We start from the raw sequence: 19,780 nt of genomic DNA, 5'->3' as shown, positions 1-19,780 counted from the left end.
TTTGTCGCGTATCTTTCTTTTTTTTCTTCAATAATTTATTATAATGTCAATCGCTTGTATGGCTCAACGACGTAAAATAATGAAAAGTCTATAGCTTACTATATAATTTAGAGGATTTTAAATAATTTAGTAGCTCTTGTATCGATTTATTTAAGACTTGCCCTTTACAGCGAGTTCCATATCGAATTATTGTCTATTTAATTAACAACAAACGTAGGTTTGTTGAAAATCAGGTATCTTTCGTCGTGCAACTGTAACGCTATCCGACGTGTAAGCAAAAGCCGAGTCGACTATTTGCTTTTCAGGACCTGTATCTCTTATCTTTCTCTCTTATCTTTCTCTCTTTCTCATTCTGGTATAATTTTATCAGTGTTAAAGGAAGTTGAAATGAACAAGCTTATTATTACGCGAGAAATGGAAACGGATGGGAGAGCTGGTTATCTAGGAAGAGATAGAGAACGACAGAGAAATATAATGTCGTAAGCACTTCGCGCAGTGTAAATTTGATAACAGCCGACCGTTACGTGCCGTTTCTCATCGTTCCGTTTAAAGTCGCTTTAATTCCCCCGGAGAATTTAATTATAATGTTAGTGGCGTTTCAACGGTCGGTATCAAGCAAGAGTTCGCGGTGTTTCGCGTCGGAATTTTCCACCGTACGAATCGGAAGGAACCGCCGAGGATTTACGACGAATGATTTATGACAAGTATCTGCGGGTGTTGCTGGAACAATGTCTGCCCCTTTAAATGTAGCCGTGTATCTCTGTGCGATACAGCGAGCCCGATTAAACTTGTACCGCTCGTTCTCTTTTTCAATAGAAGGCCACTGCAGGATCAGTAGATCGGAGGAACTGAAATTATACACCATCGGGGATGAATAAAATACGATATATTTAATTCTTTAGTCGTAGATCCTATGGAAATTGTGTCTCATTTGTTTCGTTTAGTTCTGCGAGACCTGCGATTCTCGTGTCTAATTTGTAAGATATCTGAGCGTTGGAAATTAGTATTTTCTTCATCGAATCAATTTTCTTTCGTATTAGAACGTCAAAAGATATCGTTTCTCCATGTTTTATTACGTCCATGAATAAAATACGACGCTTTCTTATACACAAAGGAAAAATAAACGTGATAAAAACAGCCCACATTTTTGTACAGAGAAATTAAATTATCGCCTGCGACTAGTTTCTTAAGGTTGCAACGATCAATAATATCTTTGATGACTACAATTTTTAAAGTACGATATTGTATAATGAAAATCGTTTAGAAAGCTTGTTTCTTTAATGTATTATTATACGAGTATCTGTTACTGTTGATAGGAGATCCTCGCTTATGAACGTTGCGTCTGGCTAAAAGTAGTAAATGCACGCGTTCAAACGTACGCGTCTGACTCTTTCGAGAAACTCTACTTTTAGATTACTCTTGCGCGACACGACACTTGATCAAATCGTCACATACGACTCTCTCAATGCTCTATTATTCCGTGCTCTTAAGTCTTGTCTAGACTTACAGACAATTGCTGTAGACATGTACATATTCATAAATCATAGACACTGTCTCTTGTTCTCCATTTCAATAACAGACAGGTTAATGTATTTGTTCATGGAGTATTTCTGAATGTATCCGACTGTATACAGATTGCCTGCTGACTATTCATAGAAACATTGTCTATCTCTAGACAATTGCTGTAAGTCTGTATGATTATTTGAAGATACCAAATCCACAATGTAAATTTTTATTTTAATATTTATTTATTCTCATTGTCATGGGCACTGGTCAGTCTAATTATTACGACACCTATAAATATCTATTGAAAAATGAATGCTTCTCACTGTTTTTATTTCTTGACTATTCGATTGTAGATCTATTATTGCTTTTCAATTATATTATCTTACAATGCAAAATATTAACTAAAATAAAATCTATTAGAATTTTCTATCAAATGAAACGAGTAAGCGTCTTAATATATCTAACTGGAAGTGTATAATATCAAAATCATTCTTTACTCATTTACTTTGTACCATTGTATCAACCACAATGCAAAGTTATTAAAGGTAATTGCTTTTTTTTTGTTATACTAAAAATTCATTAATGTATTAAGCAACTCTTGAATACGCGGCCACGAATAAAATATATTTTATCGATTTTACATGCTGTACGGTTTGTATTGTTGCGATATCAGCGAGCCAGACTCAACGTAGACTTCGTCATCACGTACATCGACGTTTATATTCGTTGTACGGTTTGTTTCGCGCGACACGAACACGGTCCAACACTCTATACGATCGTGGCAAACTATAAAAAAATAAATGGAAGCGGAACGCCACGAAGTGTAAAAAGCAAACCGTACATGTGATTCGAAATATTTGTACACGGCTCGTTGATAGAAAAATATATTTCTTTGGTGTTGGTTCTAACGTTGCGACATGTTTCATTTTTCATGGTTTTTAAGGGTTATTTTAATGGAAACACCGGCACTTTATTTAATAGAATAACCGTTCAAACAAGATAGAAAAATGTTTTATGGCGTAGTAAGGGAATAAAACACGATGAAAAAGAAAAGTGCATGCATAAATTCATATTATAAAATATATACATAAATTCATGATGTTTCACTTTGAAATATACAATTACATAAAATGTATAAGCTTACTATAATATATAAAACGTCCAATTTTTAAGACCCCAATGAATTCTAAAAAGGAAAGATCGATTCATGTATGTAAAAGATTTTAATGAAACAGTGAGAAGGAAAATTCTCAATTTTAAAAAGTGGTAATATGAAATTATAGGAAAATATAAAAATATTTGCTGGAACACAACAAATTTCAGGAAATGACGTAACAGAAAATAACAGAGAGAAACGTGATAAAATTCAACATTTCATATGTTATAACCTAATACATATAAATAAATTCATATTTCGAAATATCTACAAATATTACAAAACATATAACGATGAACCAGAAAATTTACATTTAAATCCCATAGCAGGTTCTTTTGAAATCAAATGTTCTTTGATACGATAAATTCCTTGAATCCTGCATTGTGCGCATAGATCGCCACATTAAACATGTCACGATAATCGGTGTTCTTGTGACTTTAACGCGAATATCCCTGTCCTATGTTTCATGCTGTAACGCAGAGCACTACAGATACGTTCCTCGTCTCTTTACCAGGAAATAGAGCAACGAATATCATTACGTCGTCTTTCATCGTTGCAAGTGTCAAGCAAGTTCAGAAAAGTGGAGCGTCGGCTAAACCGTACGACCTACATATTTCAGTAGCATATGTTTCTTTGCCTCTTCTATAATGTCACAGAGTGCTGGCCGTCCTATTTACAAACATAGATAGGAGATACTAGTGTGGAATATCTTTTGTACAGTTGTAATTTCTCTATAAGCGATAACTACCATGTCTTTTTAACCAAACCTTTATACCGACTTAACGTAGCGATGAATGTTACATTGACTCATGAAACCCGCAGAAAATTTTTATAAATATATTACATACACTATGAAGAAACTTTTTCAAACGTTACTACCACTGTAATGAGACACGGCTGTCATGATTATAGTAGCAAAATTTGAAACGAACGTAGGAACGTATATGTAAATAAGTTGCAAAGTGTATATTGCAAAGATATTAAAATTTTGTATATAGAAAATTAGTATAGCATGAATAGTTATCTCAGACATATATATATATATATATATAATTCATGTTAAAAATAGCCTCACTAAATATTGAGACAGATTAGTATAAAGGATAATTGACCGTTTAAATAATTTTGCGACGTTAGTGAAATGTAAAACGAATTCGGATTTGTTACAAACTTTACCAATGTGATCATGATAATCGTATAAAATAATTATATCGTATGGTATTTCATACAAAATGTTTCGTATTACAGGTGTGCTATATTTAGAATAAGTTTCCACGAGTGTTGGAGCCTGTACAGGTCACAGAATCGATACATTTAGCTTTCGGCGACATCTTTCTCTTATTGAATGAACAAATTCAAAAACACAGAATTCTTCCATTCCTCTTTTAACTACATAGAAAGTCTATGCCATCGTTGTTTACAGAAAGACTTTATCACGCCGTAAATTCCATCCCTGAAGTTTCGTGGAAATTTTTAGCATACGAATGGGTCGTTTCTTCGTAGACCAATTTCGTAAGAGCTTGGCATCAAGAAACAGGGAGGGTGATCTCACGCGAACTATGGCTTCTCTATCAGTTTCATATCAAACCACTACCAACCAATTGTCATAGGTATATCTTTCGTCCCTATTGACCCAAATCATCGGCCCTCTATTTTCACAATCTCGGGCGTTCTTTTGGGACGCGTCACACCCGAAATTGCTTTGATCTCGTTCGAAGCGTTGTCTCGGTCGTGCCGGGCGTTTCGTATAACGTATTAATCAAAATGAAAATCAGAATTCCGCGGCTAGAGAGTGAGGTCGGGTCGTAAGGGCTGCGAAGGTCCGTGAAGTTTCCAGAGGCGCGATTATATATCTTTCCCGGACGGGTTGCGCGTGAGAGCTACGTTATTCTCTAGAGCAGGCCAATGTAGAAAGGAACGAGCGCGCACAACCTCTTGTAGAGCGAGGATGGCGACACAGGAGAAGAGCTAGGCCGTAGAGAAGCCGGAAGAGTGCTCGCGCACGTATACACTGTGCCCGTTTCCGGAACGTTTTATCTTTTTGGCACGGAATATAGAAGTAATCGCGCCTTATATTACTCGAAGAAGCTCTTGTCGAGGCTAGTTTAAAGTGTTTTATCATCGTTGGACCGAGAGGCTGCTATTACTTCGCCAGCGTATTTTCTAAACCCTGTTTTATCTTGATTCTTCCTGGCCATTTTCATCCCACGCTTCTTGTTCCGCGAGTAATGTCTTTCACGAAACCCTTCGACGCTAAGAAGCTCACGATGAGAAATTGTCCGGCTAAGTTCTCCTGTGTCTCCTTCCACTCGTTCAATCGTGTCACACCTCGAGTTACAACCGCTTCAGAGCGTCGAGTACACGACGACCCGTATGAACAAGGTAACGGGTACGCACGATTCTTAGAAACTCGATCGTTGTTGGCTAGGTGATTTTAAAGAGAAAGGTAATCTCTCTGGTAATCTTCATTCTGTGAAATATTTTACTTATCATGATGCTGCGCAAGTTGACGGTAGGGCAGATTAGGATCCATCTTTTGGATATGCCACGGTCTTTAATTAAATTCGTTGAAGAGGAAGTTGCAAAGTTGACAAAGTGTATCGCTTGTATTATCGCTCTTATTGGGGAAGAGAAATTAGCGGAGGTTTCTACGCTGCTCATATACGTTATATATAAGTTTATTAATAATTCCTGATAATTAGTATCTTTAACACGATAAGTGCTCTCGATACGATAAGAACTCGAGTTGTCTGTAATCAAATATTTTTGTGAGCGCATGAAATGAACATCGAATTCATCGCGTATGGCACATCTGGATAAAAGCGTTCCGACTTATCGGTCGTTGGAAAACGCTTCATTACAAATATCGGCATCTATACAGTTTTTAAACCGTCGTAAATTTTACGTCTATATTTTCTACATAAACGTAATATTTTTACTTCCGTTTTGGAGAAACGTGCTTTTTCGATGAAAATAAAAGTTGAGAGGTTCGTATTTCAACGAAGGAAGGTTTATTCGATTTATTAAAGTTAAGATGTCTTTACGCTCGTGGAAAATACTTTGTTGCGCGTACACTTTTTATCGAACCGAGGGAGTCGACGAATATTCTCGAAAGTATATGACAGAAAGTATGATGAGTTACGCAGAATAATAACATCGATAGAATCAAAATTGTACGAATAATAGCCAATAGAAAATTTTCTTTCGAATAAAAACCACCGTCAATTTTCTCGGTTCACCAATTTTCATAAATCTCGCAGCTTTATTTACGTTCCGTTAATCGGTTCTTTATAAACGTTTGCTATAGCTACGCCGAACACGATGTTTGGAGATGGTGGCAATCGAAAGCAAATATATTTTTCCTTGGGATTTACGTACGATGAGTGTGCGACCAGTTTGAAAGAAGATTTCCTAAAATGGGACGCTTATTTTATGGAACGTTCCCAAACATGATCGCAGATTTTCTCGCAAGTAGATGGCAATTTAGATGGCATTCTTGACACTCTTATAGCGTACATTTTACCGTCTCAGCAGATATCAGAGAAATTTTTGAAAGTATTATTGCGAATCGCTCTGTTACTTTTTCCATATTCCATATTTATCGATACATCCATTTTTCAATTTCTTCCTAATCTTTTTACTGTCTATCCAATTCGAGTTTCTCGAATTACACGCAACTAGAATCTTGTTTGGTTCATTTCTTTTTTTTTTTTTTTTCATCAAACTAACCTTAAGGTATATCGCTGATAGTAAACTAACAACTTTATCAGTATCCTGTAATATTGTAAGATTCATTTCTAAGAAAATTTTCACGTTAAACGGTTACGGAAACAAGGGTTATGAATGTGTCTTCGCGTGAAAGTAATTTCGAGCGAGGCAATTTTTTTTACGCACGAACTGCTTTTCCTTGTTGGCATGTGTACAAGCATGCTCGTATGAAACTGCGAAGGGAGACAACATTTCTGTGCGAAAATTTAGTGGAGGTTTAGTTACAAGGAAAAATTCCAGGAGATTAATCTGCAAGATGCGGTTGTGTTTATTGCGGTAGAAAAATTTTGAATCGCATCTCCTTTTCGTCGCTCTTCTAATTTTTTTCATAAATATAAAACGCTTGTCCGCGTATCTTTTTTATGTTGCTCGTATCTCAACCAAACAGAAAGAAAAAATGACGCTATTAAATGTACACTGACGATGAAACAAGTCTGCCGCGGAGTATTGCATAAAGTTCTTGGAAACGTCCCTCCAAGTCACAAATAAATTTTGCATATGCAAACGCGTGTAATTGCTAGGAACAGTTTACTAACTGAATATAGACGTACTGGATACCGACGTATTTATTCTGTCTTTTAATCAAAGAATTTTCCTCATATTGCTGTTGATCATGAAACGTAATGCACTTAACTATTACACAAGATATTATGTAGCTATTGATTAAGTAATTAAAACATGTTAAGAGATAATGAAAGAAACATTATTTCCTTAGTAAACATACACATTTGTCTTCACCTTCTACTAACGAAACTATAAAAATGTACCATAAATTTCGAGATTATTTTTCGACGAATGATTTCTCAAACCTCTCATTTGGTTTTAATAGCGTGTAGGTTGTAAAAATGATATATTTTATACAGGGCTAGAGAAATCTGCATGTTTAAAGTTTCATTAATGAAATAACGCAGTAATACCGAATTTAATTTAATTTTTTTAATTTCTGAAGCATCTCGTATCTTACCAAGATAAATGATTGATCAACGTCTGCTTCATAATCATTGTATTTTTAAAGAAAAGAAGTTTCTGACACTGTGATCAATTATTCAAAAATTAATGAAGGAAGTGCCCCGGATAATTAGCATAATGCATAACTCTTTCGCTGAATATCGTAGCGAAGAAAATTTCAGAAGCGGATGAAGTCCCGTTATTTTGTAATTACGTAATGGACGCCAGTGCTAATCTTTTCTCCGATGTTGACGAATATTACACGCTTTCTCTGTCTCTTCGAACGATCGTTGTTAATAAATCGTACACTCGCTCGTGGTAGTTTACGGTGAGAAAACAATTTCTTTCGAATTTCATGCTCGCAACTGACTAAAAGCATTTTATTAGTCAAATAATTTATAGGGTGTTATGTGAAAATCGACATTATTTCCGGAAAAATAAGACAAAAAAATGTGTGGAGATAAATGGTAAAACAAATATATATAATATACATATGTGTACATATATTTCTTTGTTTGTACCTGATACAAGGAAATAAATGATTCATATCTAAATATGCAGTTGATCGCATTATTTTTCTCCGATGCTAATATTGCAACCGTGATTGCAACTATTTGGAATTGCTTTCGAAACGTTTGAAAAATAATCGTTTGGGTTAACATGGTTTTCAGAGGGAAAACACGGCTCTGTTAACGAACAATACGTTTTATTCTCTTTTTATAGCCTTAAAATTCTCAAATAACAATTTCATTGGTCGTATCAAGCGAGCCAATCGGTAACATGTATATGTATTTAGATATATTTGAAAGAGTAAATTGAAAAGCACAACTGCTGTGGTAAATTGAAAAAACCAAGCGAAAAAAGAAAATTACTAATACAATATAGAATACAGTCGTAATTATTACATTTATTGGAAACGCAAGCCACATACAGCATACACATAGTATTTGAGATTCCAATTTCTAGTAAATCCGCCTATCGAATACCGTTAAAATCTTCCCACGAACTTCCCTCGTAGTTGAGAATTCTATTGTCCAATGTACACAGAGTTCCACTACTTTGACCCCGGTTCAAGGCTTTGTATCTTCGTAGCGATTCAACGGGATTGTTTGTTTCGCTGTTTCGTTGAATTAGCCCTTCTCCAGTCGAACGGATTACCATACAATCGCAACGTGCGGTTGCATACCAAACAACAGCAAGTATCCCCCTTAAACTTCGCGACTACTGCACAAGATTTGTTCTTACATACCTCCCTTTCCTAGTTCGATGTAAGCTTACGATTTTCCTTATTGTCGCTATATAGAAAATACAAGGAGACAACAACTAACCGTAAGAACAATAGACCTTGCTTTCTCTGTTTCTCTGACTGCGTTTTCATCCAGCGTTCCGCGAGTTGCCCGCTATAACCTACACAAAACGCAGCTACCTCGAATCCCAACAAAGTAATAATTAATCCTAGTTAGTTTAACGTGCTACTTGGGTCGTTCCTGGATTCGCAAAGACGTCCGCTGAGCGCAAAGGGGGAAGAGGGCACATTATAGACGTACGAAACGCAGGACCGGCGAAACTTGCGTTATTAAATCCAACTACATGGCACAGAATGGAGCTGGGCTCGAGCAGAAGATCGTTGCCACACTTCTGCTAAAGCTGACTTTACCGACAAGGATGCGAGGCAGCCTGCCAGATACCGTCTCGCCTACCTACAACCGAGCTCTTCGTAACTTTGTCCGTCTTCTGTGGTCTCTGTGTATATCAGCCTATTTGTTTCTTGTCGAGTAGATATTACATACGGTCGTTGGTATACCCTGAACACTATTCGTCTTTCGATCTTATTAATGATTCCAGGATCAGTCTATCGAGATATGCTTAATGGTTTTAACAATCGTTATATCTTTACAGGAGTTTATATCTTTTACAGGAAAGATACTTTAATGATATTCGTCCATCGATATGAAAAATCTGATAGCACGATATACAAGTATACTAAATCTTTTGCTACTTGTTGGAACTGCTAAAATCTATTTGAGGCAGAAATTTTGCAATGATTCACATATGAATGCTCTTCAGGCCGAATCGAAGTCACTATGAATTCCCTTGTCGCCGGTTACATCCGTACAAAAGCGCAATTTAGCTTCATCAATCAATAGGAATAATTGTAATTTAAGTAAACTAATATTGCATCCGAATCGATCGAACCAGTAGATTGGAATCTGGAACAAGGTTCCTTCTAAAGGTCGAACAATTTAATCCTAAATTATGACTTCGCATCTGTCACGTTAGCCACGTGCCCGTGCATCGTTCGTACGTGCCAGCAACTATATACTTTGCCCATCGAATGACATAGCCAGTAACAAAGTGAGGAAGAGAGTGAGAAAGAGAGAAAACGATAAAATATCTAACGTATTGGTAAGTATTTGAAATTCTTTTTCGTTCTTTTTCCTCGATCGTGTATTTGGTTATTAGAATTATCGATTGTTTGTATTATTAGCTCCCGAGCTAGAATTTGAAGTCGATTATTGTATTTATTTTATATCTTTGCATTATGTAATTGATATGTAACGCAATTGAATTAACAAACAATTTCATATTTGAGAACACTAAGGTGACATTGGAAAAAATTATAGAATTCATTTTGCTAGTTCGAATATATTTAGTTATTCCTTCGTTTCGAAAAGAGTTAAATGAATTATTCCATTGCTCCGATCCACATATATCTCAAATAGAATTCTGAACGATTAGAATGAATGCGCCTAATAGACTTTTCTATTTCTTTCGTACTGTTTCCTTCATTGACTTCGATAGTAAATATTTTTTAATAGACTTTTTAATTTAATTTAATTTCAAGTCGATTTATTTAATTTTATTGTATGTATATATGTAATCTTTGACAGGTTGCAATAAGTCATACTGTGTTGTATTTCCCGCGTAAATGTTCTATAGTATCGCCATCTCACGGCTTTTCTCGATAATTTTTATCGTTTCTGAAGAAGACGCCATTATAAGTTCGGTTTTTGGCGCGTAGCATTATCGTACTTGTCAAGCAACTGTTTTTCCAAGGAATTTCGGAATTGTTGCACAGATTTTCGAGTATTTATAAAATGTGATACAGTTTATTACTAGAACACATATCTCAGCCTTCGGTAACACACAGTATTATCTCTAAAATCAGTTATATTGCATTTCGAGTATCCGTTGACGTTCGATGTAAATAGAGATACATATACATACATTTGGAAATTAGTTAATTCGACACGATCGACTTCCTGCGACATAAACACACATCCCCACTCGTCGGATATTTGAGAGGCGAACGGAACGCGGGGAGCGTCATTGTAGTGTCGAAAGTCGTCGCGTGAGGATCTGTTAATTTCCGTTGTTCGCTATATATTAATTAATTATTATTTATTAATTATTATTAATTGCTTAGTATCTTCTCTCATATACCGCTGCCTTCGTACGCAGTTATTAGGTTTGTGTTATTAACAGTTGTTCGCTTATTAATTTATTATACATTATTATGACAAAGTTAAATAATATTTGAAATTTTTTTTCGATCTTCTTTTTCTCGATCGTATGTTTGGTTATTAGCTTCCGAATTAGAATTCGAAGTCGATTATTGTTTCTGTTTCATTTTCATTATAATTTTATATATTTGTTTTAAATTGACGATTTTCTTTTGTGCAGATTGCTCGACTGCCAGAGGACAATAACTGGGAATTCAAAATAACGTCGTTTCGACGCCATGATTATCAACAATTAATTTGTCAGCTTCTCATGGAGATCGAGTCAGGTTTGTTAGAATAATAGAATGTTTTAATTATTGTAACAAAAGCAAACTTATACATACGTTTATATTATCTTTTCATTCGATCATTGGTAATACAATTATGTATTTATTTTATAATACATATTTGATACAGACCATTGCGCTATGTAATTAATATGTAATATGATTGAACTAACGAATAATTGGTGGACACGTTTTTATTCGTCGGTTCGCTAAACGAAGAGGAAGTGCAATCGGTGTGTCACGAACAAAGCAATGCACGTGCCGCAATTTTTCGTGCTACCGATTGCGAAAGGTGATGTCGTATTGAAAAAAAAGGGGAATAAAAGACCAAAGGTAGGGGCAAAAAATAAAATAGTGCCAGGCTGTGCAAAGATCCAACCCGCTTTGGTTCCAATGAAGTGCTATTTAGTTGGACTGCGTGTCCTATTACAGGCTCTCGTTCCGTTTTATAATGCAACGATATTTTCTGAACGTTGCCCGATAAATGAACAGCAATTGTTCCCCTGGTCCGCGTTTTCTCATTCCTTTTATTTTTCCTCTCTCTCTCTCTCTCTCTCTCTCTTTGTTTCGTTATTCTCTTTGCTTCTTTCTCGTGCAATTTCCTTTTGAACTCGATCATTCGACATATACAAGGTGTCCTAGTAATCGTGGTACGGTTGAAAAAGAGTGATTCTATATGAAAAAGTAAGTCGGAAATATGGAACGAAATTTGTTCACGTTTCGATTTCGAGAAAATCGAGTTGGAAATTTGTCAAGTATATTTGAACTTGGCTAATGTGGAAATAAGTAAAAAATGTGGAATAATATTTCTCCACAGAAATTTCCAATTATTTTTTCACGTTGAATCATTTACTTAACGACTGTACCATTATAATTGTGACATCCAATATATCGCGAATATAGGAGCGGCGAGTAAAACGATGCAGTTCGTGGCTGTAATGATTGGAGATGGAGTCACGCGATCAGCAATACTTTGGTTCTGATGTGCACGCGGCCTTAATTATTTTTACCAACCTTTCGTCCCAGACAATTCGCTACAACTCCCAAGATAATTTCCCACTTGGCGAATTAGCTTGTTCGCGGCTCGTGCTTAACGTCCATCGACCACCGATCTGGCTGTTCCATGTTCTCGTTAAATGGCAATCCAATTGCGTTATTATCCGTAAAATGGGATTGCCTTTCGAAAGATCGCCGGGGTACTCTTCATCGATCGCTTTCGTTTATTCGGGATTAGTCGGAGAAAGTGGCTATGGTTATTTAAGATAGATTGCTTAGCTGGCAAGTGGTTCGAATAAGGTTAACGAGCGTCTTAGTAACTAGTAATTTATAGTTACCAGTAATTGTCTACCGATTTATTAAACTGAATATCTAATAACGATGGCATTAACTACGATAACGTGCAAATTAGTAACGTAGCTTGCTAATATTAATCATTGGTTGAACGTCTGTACGAGGATTATTTCTCGATGGAAAAATTGGAATAATTACAGTATGGCTCACGAAAGTACTTCAACACATACTATACAAAACTTTTATGTACATATATTGTGTGTGTTATATAAAATATCCTGAAATTCTGTAAGCACTATAACGAGGCACGACTACCGTGGTTGCATCGATAAAAGTTGAGGCGAATCTGAAAATGTACGTAGAAGTTGGAAGATATTTATTGTAAACATATATATATATACATACATACATTAGTATGTGCCATGGAGATGTATTTTAAGCATATAATAAGTATTCCATTAAATAATTCCACTAAAAAATTGTTCCACTAGATATTGATTCCTATTAATATATCTATTGGTTAATTAATCGTTTAAATGCTTTTACAATTTTTGTGAGATATACCGTTGCATTAAATACATTATAGCTGCTATGTACATTTTCAGATTTGTTGCAAACTTTACCAACATAATCATGCGTATCGTTGTATAGGATCTTCTGTTTTTAAGTAATTTGAAGAAATAAGTCAATATCTTACGATTTATTCTTTATTAAATATTTTACTCCAAAGTCGCTTCAAAATTAGCGTACAAAATTCTTTACCTAAGCGATATAGGAATCCATGCGATTATATAAAAACTTTATAGCAACAGCGAGCCTTAAATATTATTAAATCTAAGAATTCAACAATTTCAAAGTTTCCACACGTAGGCTGTTATGCTCTCTATAAACATTCATAGAAAATTCTCGTTTCCACAATAACAATATATACCGATTGTTCCCCGCGTTATTGGATCATAAAAAAGCTCCCGGTCTCAAAGGTAACGTGCGCAACATTCATATTTCGCTTAGCAGTAAAACGATTTAAAAGACGCTATCGTGTGGATGCAAATTCGTCGTGCAGGCCTCTCCGGGCACGCTATTTACGTTGCGGATAAGCACAGATTAATCTTGTAGAAAGATGCTCGTAATTCTCGCAGATCTATACTCTGGCATACGTTTGTTCGAACGTTATATCTCACCACCAATACGATATTTCTCTTCCATCGTCGAACTTTTCCAGGAACATAAAAAGAATAACATTGTAACTTTATTTCGATCGCGCGAATGAGACGTATCGCTCAAATCGTTTGGGAAGGATCACAATTATGTGTAGGACACTGATTGTTTTTAAAATTTCTGAATCGACACGTGTTACTTACTGCATTTCGTATCCACTGTACTGCCATTCTCTTTGTAAATTTTACGATAAAAACAAGAACCTCCGCCACCCAAAATTGTTGCGCACGTCAGAAGCAGCACCAAAAACCCAGAGATGTGAAATGAATTACATTTGTGATTGGTTCCCGCGAAACGATGTCTTTTGCTATTCGGAAACGGAACATAGTGAACGATAGTATAGAACATGACGAGTGGCTTCACATATACCGAAATTTTGATTTACAAGATAATGACTAAGGGCAAATTTATTTTCAATGATTGAGGTTGTCTTTTCAAATTTTCCGTTATCATTTTTTAAGCAATAAACTATCGGAATAAGAATATGAAATAATAAACATTCTTGTAACATTTAAAAAGAATCTATTTAATTTAAATATGAATATTGATACGTGAATTATGATTGGTTACACAATCGAGTTTTAATTTTTCCGAAGACAATAGCTCGAGTTTCAAACTTCTCAATCAGTTATGTTCAAATGTTTAATAATCACAATCGTGTAATGTTTTCTAAATATGAAATATAATTTATACTTGCAACGCAAAAGACCAACAACGCAATAATCATAGAAATATTCTAATTAAATGATTTTTATAGTTTTATTCGTATCTTTTTAAATAGAAACTTATTTGGAATACAGTAGGATTTTTGGTATGATTTAGCATTTCCTCGGACGGACATTTTATAGGACGCTTCATCGTCACGTATGTTTGCTTATTCGGTGTCTTTTACTCTTTTTAACGAATAAACTACGTATATGTTCTTTAAATAATTTAGTTTATTCAGTACAAAAAGTGTTGACAATGATTAAGCAAGATGAGTAAGTATAAAATTAATATTTATAATAATTTATTGTCTATTCTTTGTCGGCGTGGAGAATCATGTACAATTAACACAAACCGACGCTAATACATGTTTAACGTATCAGCAGTATACATATTTTTAACAAGTATTTGTTGAATCACTCAATTTAGTTAAAATTTATACAAATTATATATTGAAAAACATATAATAAAATTGATAAGTACATATATTAACAAGCAACAGTAAAACGTGTTTTCCCTTAAACACATTAATTCTATATAATCTTGTTAAATATTAGGGGTCAAGTGCAGAATAACGAGGAGAGAGATCGAAGTAGAGAACGTGATCGTAACAGGACAGCGGAACGACAAAATCGCATAAATTCTACAAGCCGTGATCGTAGTAGAGAACGAAACAATCGTGGCCGAAAAGCTTCAGATCGACAAACCTACGTATCAAACATTCCTTATGATTTTCGTTGACAAGATCTTAAGGATTTATTCAGAACAGAAGTTGGAAAAGTTGCTCATATTGAACTTTCTACCGATGAAAATGACAAAGCAAGAGGTTGTGGTATTGTGGAATTTGAAGATTTAGACTCGGTAAAAATTGCTCGGTAGAAAAAATGCATCCGTATGATAATAAAGAGGTAGTTAGCATATTGTTATTTTTTCAACTTCCTTACAACTTAGATGGGTACCATATAATCAGTGTTAAGGACATATTTAATATTTATGTATTTTAGGGCTTTGATGCTGAATGCGAAAAATATTACCGGTTAGCACCAGCTCGTAACAATGAAAGAGTTCTTGATGATAGATTTATGAATCCGCCAGTTCCACAAGGTGACGGCGGCGGTGGTGGTTGTGGAGATATCAATCTTGGGAACACGTATGGTCTAGATATTAGGTTTTTAAATTATTTAGGTATTAAAGAACCTTTAGTTACTAGAGTATTTGTGGCAAATGTAAGTATATCTTGTGACACAGTTTGTATTAAACTGACAAAGTAAGTATGTGAAAGTTTATTAACTTGTTACTTTGTATATTTAGCTTCACTGCATAGTGGATGAAAAGAAATTATTAGAAGTGTTTAAATTAGCTGGTAAAGTACTACATGTTGAATTAGCAAGAGATAAAGATGGAAAATCTCGAGGATTTGCAATAATAGAATATGACTATCCAGTAGAATCTGTACAAGCTATATCGATGCTTCATAATCAGCGACTTTATGATAAACGTATGATTGTGAGACTTGACAGAGCAATTGAACAAAATACGCTACGAAAATTACCAGAAGGTACCTTCTTATTTCCTAAGAAATATTCTATTTTGTTATATAAACATATAAAAATGAAAATTGATATCAATTCCAAAATAGGGTTAAAGGGAATTGGAGTGGGTCTTGGAGTTGGTGGTAATAGATTATTAAACGTAGCTAGAAACATTTCTAATATAGAAGAAAATAATTCATTTGTTTTGAATCTTATTTCTCCTCATGTGTCGGATGCTAGTGTTCTTGCTGGTATGAACAATATTTTGCCAGCACAGTTAGGTGAGTCTTACTATAAATGTAATATATAAAATAGGATAGATAGAAAAGCTGACAATGACATATTTATATACCTATAGCATCTGTATTGACAAATTCAAATGCTGCAGCTCTTCAAGCACGAGTTCTTTGCTGAATTCGTCGTTAACAAATGAGTTGGCTTCTAACTTTAATAATTTCGGCATAGGAGATGGAGGTTCGTCTAATTTACAAGCCTCTTTAGCTATTGACAACAATGCATTTGCGCTGCAAGGCTCATCTAGAATGGACAATGATGTAGGCTTTGGTGGAAACAATGATTCTGATTGTTTTAACTTCGCTGCTGGCAGAGATCTTGGCGATAGATTCAACAGAGGAGACTACGATCGTGTACCTGGTGGAGGTGGTGGTTTTGCCGGAAATCAAGGTTAAGAAGGAGGTGAGAACAGACAGAATACATATGATTCTGGGCCGATGACAGACACTATTCTTGTAAGAAATGTATGTGCTTTCCTTCATTTGTACATAATAACTAATACATGTATGTTTATTTATAAACATAAAGATAATTATAACAGCTCCCATCAAACACAACATGGCAAATGTTGAAAGACAAATTTCGAGACGTTGGAGAGGTGAAATTTGCTGAAATATGGGGAAGTGACGCGGGCGTGGTACGATTCACATCTGAATGGGATGCTAAACGCGCTGTCTGTATCCTTTTAAAGAATATGCTAATAGTATAGATCGGTTTTGTCTATTTAAGAGAACACGCATTTTGAAGGGTATGTGTCATTTTAAAGATTTTTCTTAATAATTCTTATATATAGTTATGATGAATCAGTCACGTATGAATGATAGGACGATTGATGTTTGTTTCTGCTAACGTACTTTAACCGTTCGATATGTTTCAACTGGTTCATAAATCTAGATAAACTACTTTCCAGATCGACACTTCCTACTATATAAATTAAACTATAATCAGATTGTGAATGTTTATAGAGATACATATCTTTATTTATTTTTATATTTATTTCATATATTCATTACATCTCTATTATCATATTTTAGAAAATGAACCAATTCTTATATTCTCTTCTTTTTCTTATATTTTCGTACATTAAAAGCTTTCGTATGTGCATAAACCTTTGCAGTTTAATTAGACACAATAAACATAAAGCAATATCTTGTACATTATCGTTGAAAAGAGTCGACTGAATCATCCAGCTTCGATTGACATTCGTAAAACCGCAAACGGTTATAGAGCAACTGGGGCTCTCAAACTGCCTTTAATCGGACACATACACTGTTCCACCGTTTCTATTAGCAATAAATTCAATCAGATCTTCCCCTTCTCGTGGTTGTAAAATCTTGTTACTTCGAAGGGGAAACGGAAGCCGACATACACTTATCCGGACCGGATCGACGAATGCAAATTCGCGTAGTATCACTTAATTGTTCTGTCGATCGGAAGGAGCAACGTTCAGCTGGTTAGAAAAGAGGGAAAAGGTCGATGGACGTGTATTGCTATTCACGTTCACCTTGCGTGCCACCTTTTCGTCTTTTAGGATTTAAAATTCACGAATTCGTTGTGACGAAGTTTTACTCTTTCATCGTTAAATACTTTCCTAGAAATGTTTCTGCAACGTGTAAATCCGCATTGCTACTGCGGAAATTGATGTTTGCATCGTACACAGGTGTCATTTTGAAATGACACTCTGTGCTTCTTCTGACGTAAATCCATTTGTTTCATTAATTTTGAGTGTTTTATACCGCAGTCAACGTCCTCTATTTATAGAAATACGGAGAAATGAAAAACACTCGGACTTTATCCTGTTTCAGGAGGAAAAAGAATCGTTCGAATTGCCGGACCAGATTCGAACTTTGATCTGTCCTTTGCCGAGCAACTGCTGTTATCAATCGAGCTATGTAGGTCATCGACGTATTCTTTCTTTTTATGTCCGATGCTCGAAATGGATACTGTCTGCACTCTACCAGAACTCGTAAGTTCCCTTTTATGTGATATAGTTCTTTCCCAGCGGATCGTCGTATTTGAGTAGTTGTAAAACGCCGCGGTTATACTTTCGAATGAAGATACGAGAAATTTATAGACATTACCATAAAATTTCGAAGAATTCCTCGAACGTAATGCGACTCGTAAATAGAATATAATTATTCTGTGGTAATTTTCTAATTTCAATTTTCTGTTTCCACGTTTCTATTTAACGAGTGTTAAAAAATGAAGATAATTTACAATCTTATCATTAAAATAGATAAAAGATTTTATTGAATAATTGTCCGGAAGATTTTAATATTAGCAATACCAAATATAGAATACAAAGTCATAGAAGTTTGGTTCCGTTCACACATTCACTGCTATCGAGCAGCAACATACGTTGCATTGATTGCTTAACTTATCTTTTTTTATATTCAAGTAATATGATGACACATTCGTTACTGCAGTTTTTATACAAACAAAGCATATCGCTCTATTGAAACAAAGATTTCTCGTTAAAATAGAAATGTTTACGATGAAAACAGAATGCAAGCCGAGAGATAGATAAACTTGTAGTTGTATCTTAGTAGCATTGAATGGGTTAGTGAATAAGTTATTATTGTTATCTTCATATTCTTAATAACGGTGTAAATTTAATAAATATACGTTTCTGACAAAATATTTACAAAAATCTTACTACCATAGCTAGGAAGATTCAACAGACGAAGTAGAGAAATGGAAAGAGTGTTACGAAATGAACGAGCTCTCTGTAACTCTGGAGGATATTTGGCACGTGACATTTCGTGAATACAATCACGTAAATCATTTTGAAATCTGTTTCACTGCCGGATTATCATTGAAATCGATCGATTATCCATACACCAGCATTGCTTGATTATAATCTAGTTCCTCGACGTTGGAACCCGAGATATTAGGGGAATTTAACTAGAGACCCGGTCATGTCCGAGATAGGGTTATGACAGCACGACAGGGATCACTCTAGTTGGATTGCTAATTGCTAATAGAACTATGAGTGAAATACGAGACAAGGGCAATGTCCCACATACGTTCACGTTATGAGCTCTTCAAAGTAGTTGATTTAAGTTGGTTTATTTATGTGGTGAATAAGCAATGAACGAAATCGCTGAACATAGATACGGGATGTATGTTAATATTAATAGTAAGTAGTAATAGTAGGTGGTAATAGTAGGTACACTCTCGTATATAGGTCACAGGACACTTACTAATTTTAAACACAATTTTTGATAAAATATGCCTCTAATAAGATCTTTAAACGATGGTATAATTTACTTTTTCTTACAGTACAGCCGCTTAATAAATCAACTTCATTTTGTGATTATAAAATCCATGTATCTATTGCGTATTAAGTGACCCGAGATTTACGAATAATAATGTATATATATATGTCGGAGAAGCGTTATGATTAGAGCTGGGGTTAAGGGCGTGAAAGAAACCTTCGTTGTAATTAGACATTGTCGTTATGCAATAGAGAAGATATTGACTAGAGCAAATATGATTGTTACAGATATCGACAAGTAACCGTGGTAATTAGATACTCGAGACGCTAATGACAATGATCCTGGGTTCGATAAC

The 19,780-nt window shown here is 35.0% G+C and overlaps 2 protein-coding genes across 7 annotated transcripts in view; one reads left to right on the top strand and one right to left on the bottom strand.

The window, feature by feature from the left end:
• Positions 1 to 16,870, top strand: part of LOC122568785 (myelin expression factor 2-like) — an 89,795-nt gene extending 72,925 nt beyond the window's left edge. Inside the window, exons 4-10 of the mRNA XM_043728947.1 lie at positions 11,063 to 11,168; positions 14,939 to 15,289; positions 15,386 to 15,607; positions 15,693 to 15,939; positions 16,021 to 16,194; positions 16,379 to 16,609; positions 16,749 to 16,870. Of these exons, the coding sequence (XP_043584882.1) occupies positions 15,266 to 15,289; positions 15,386 to 15,607; positions 15,693 to 15,939; positions 16,021 to 16,194; positions 16,379 to 16,602 (891 nt within the window). The 5' untranslated portion in view covers positions 11,063 to 11,168; positions 14,939 to 15,265 and the 3' untranslated portion in view covers positions 16,603 to 16,609; positions 16,749 to 16,870. The remainder of the gene's footprint in view (positions 1 to 11,062; positions 11,169 to 14,938; positions 15,290 to 15,385; positions 15,608 to 15,692; positions 15,940 to 16,020; positions 16,195 to 16,378; positions 16,610 to 16,748) is intronic.
• LOC122568784 (lachesin-like) overlaps positions 1 to 19,780 on the bottom strand; it is a 473,901-nt gene that overhangs the window by 48,092 nt on the left and 406,029 nt on the right. The window lies entirely within an intron of this gene.

Source organism: Bombus pyrosoma, linkage group LG6 (genome assembly GCF_014825855.1).
Source record: "Bombus pyrosoma isolate SC7728 linkage group LG6, ASM1482585v1, whole genome shotgun sequence".
Taxonomy (NCBI): domain Eukaryota; kingdom Metazoa; phylum Arthropoda; class Insecta; order Hymenoptera; family Apidae; genus Bombus; species Bombus pyrosoma.
This window is presented reverse-complemented; position numbering and strand designations above follow the sequence as displayed.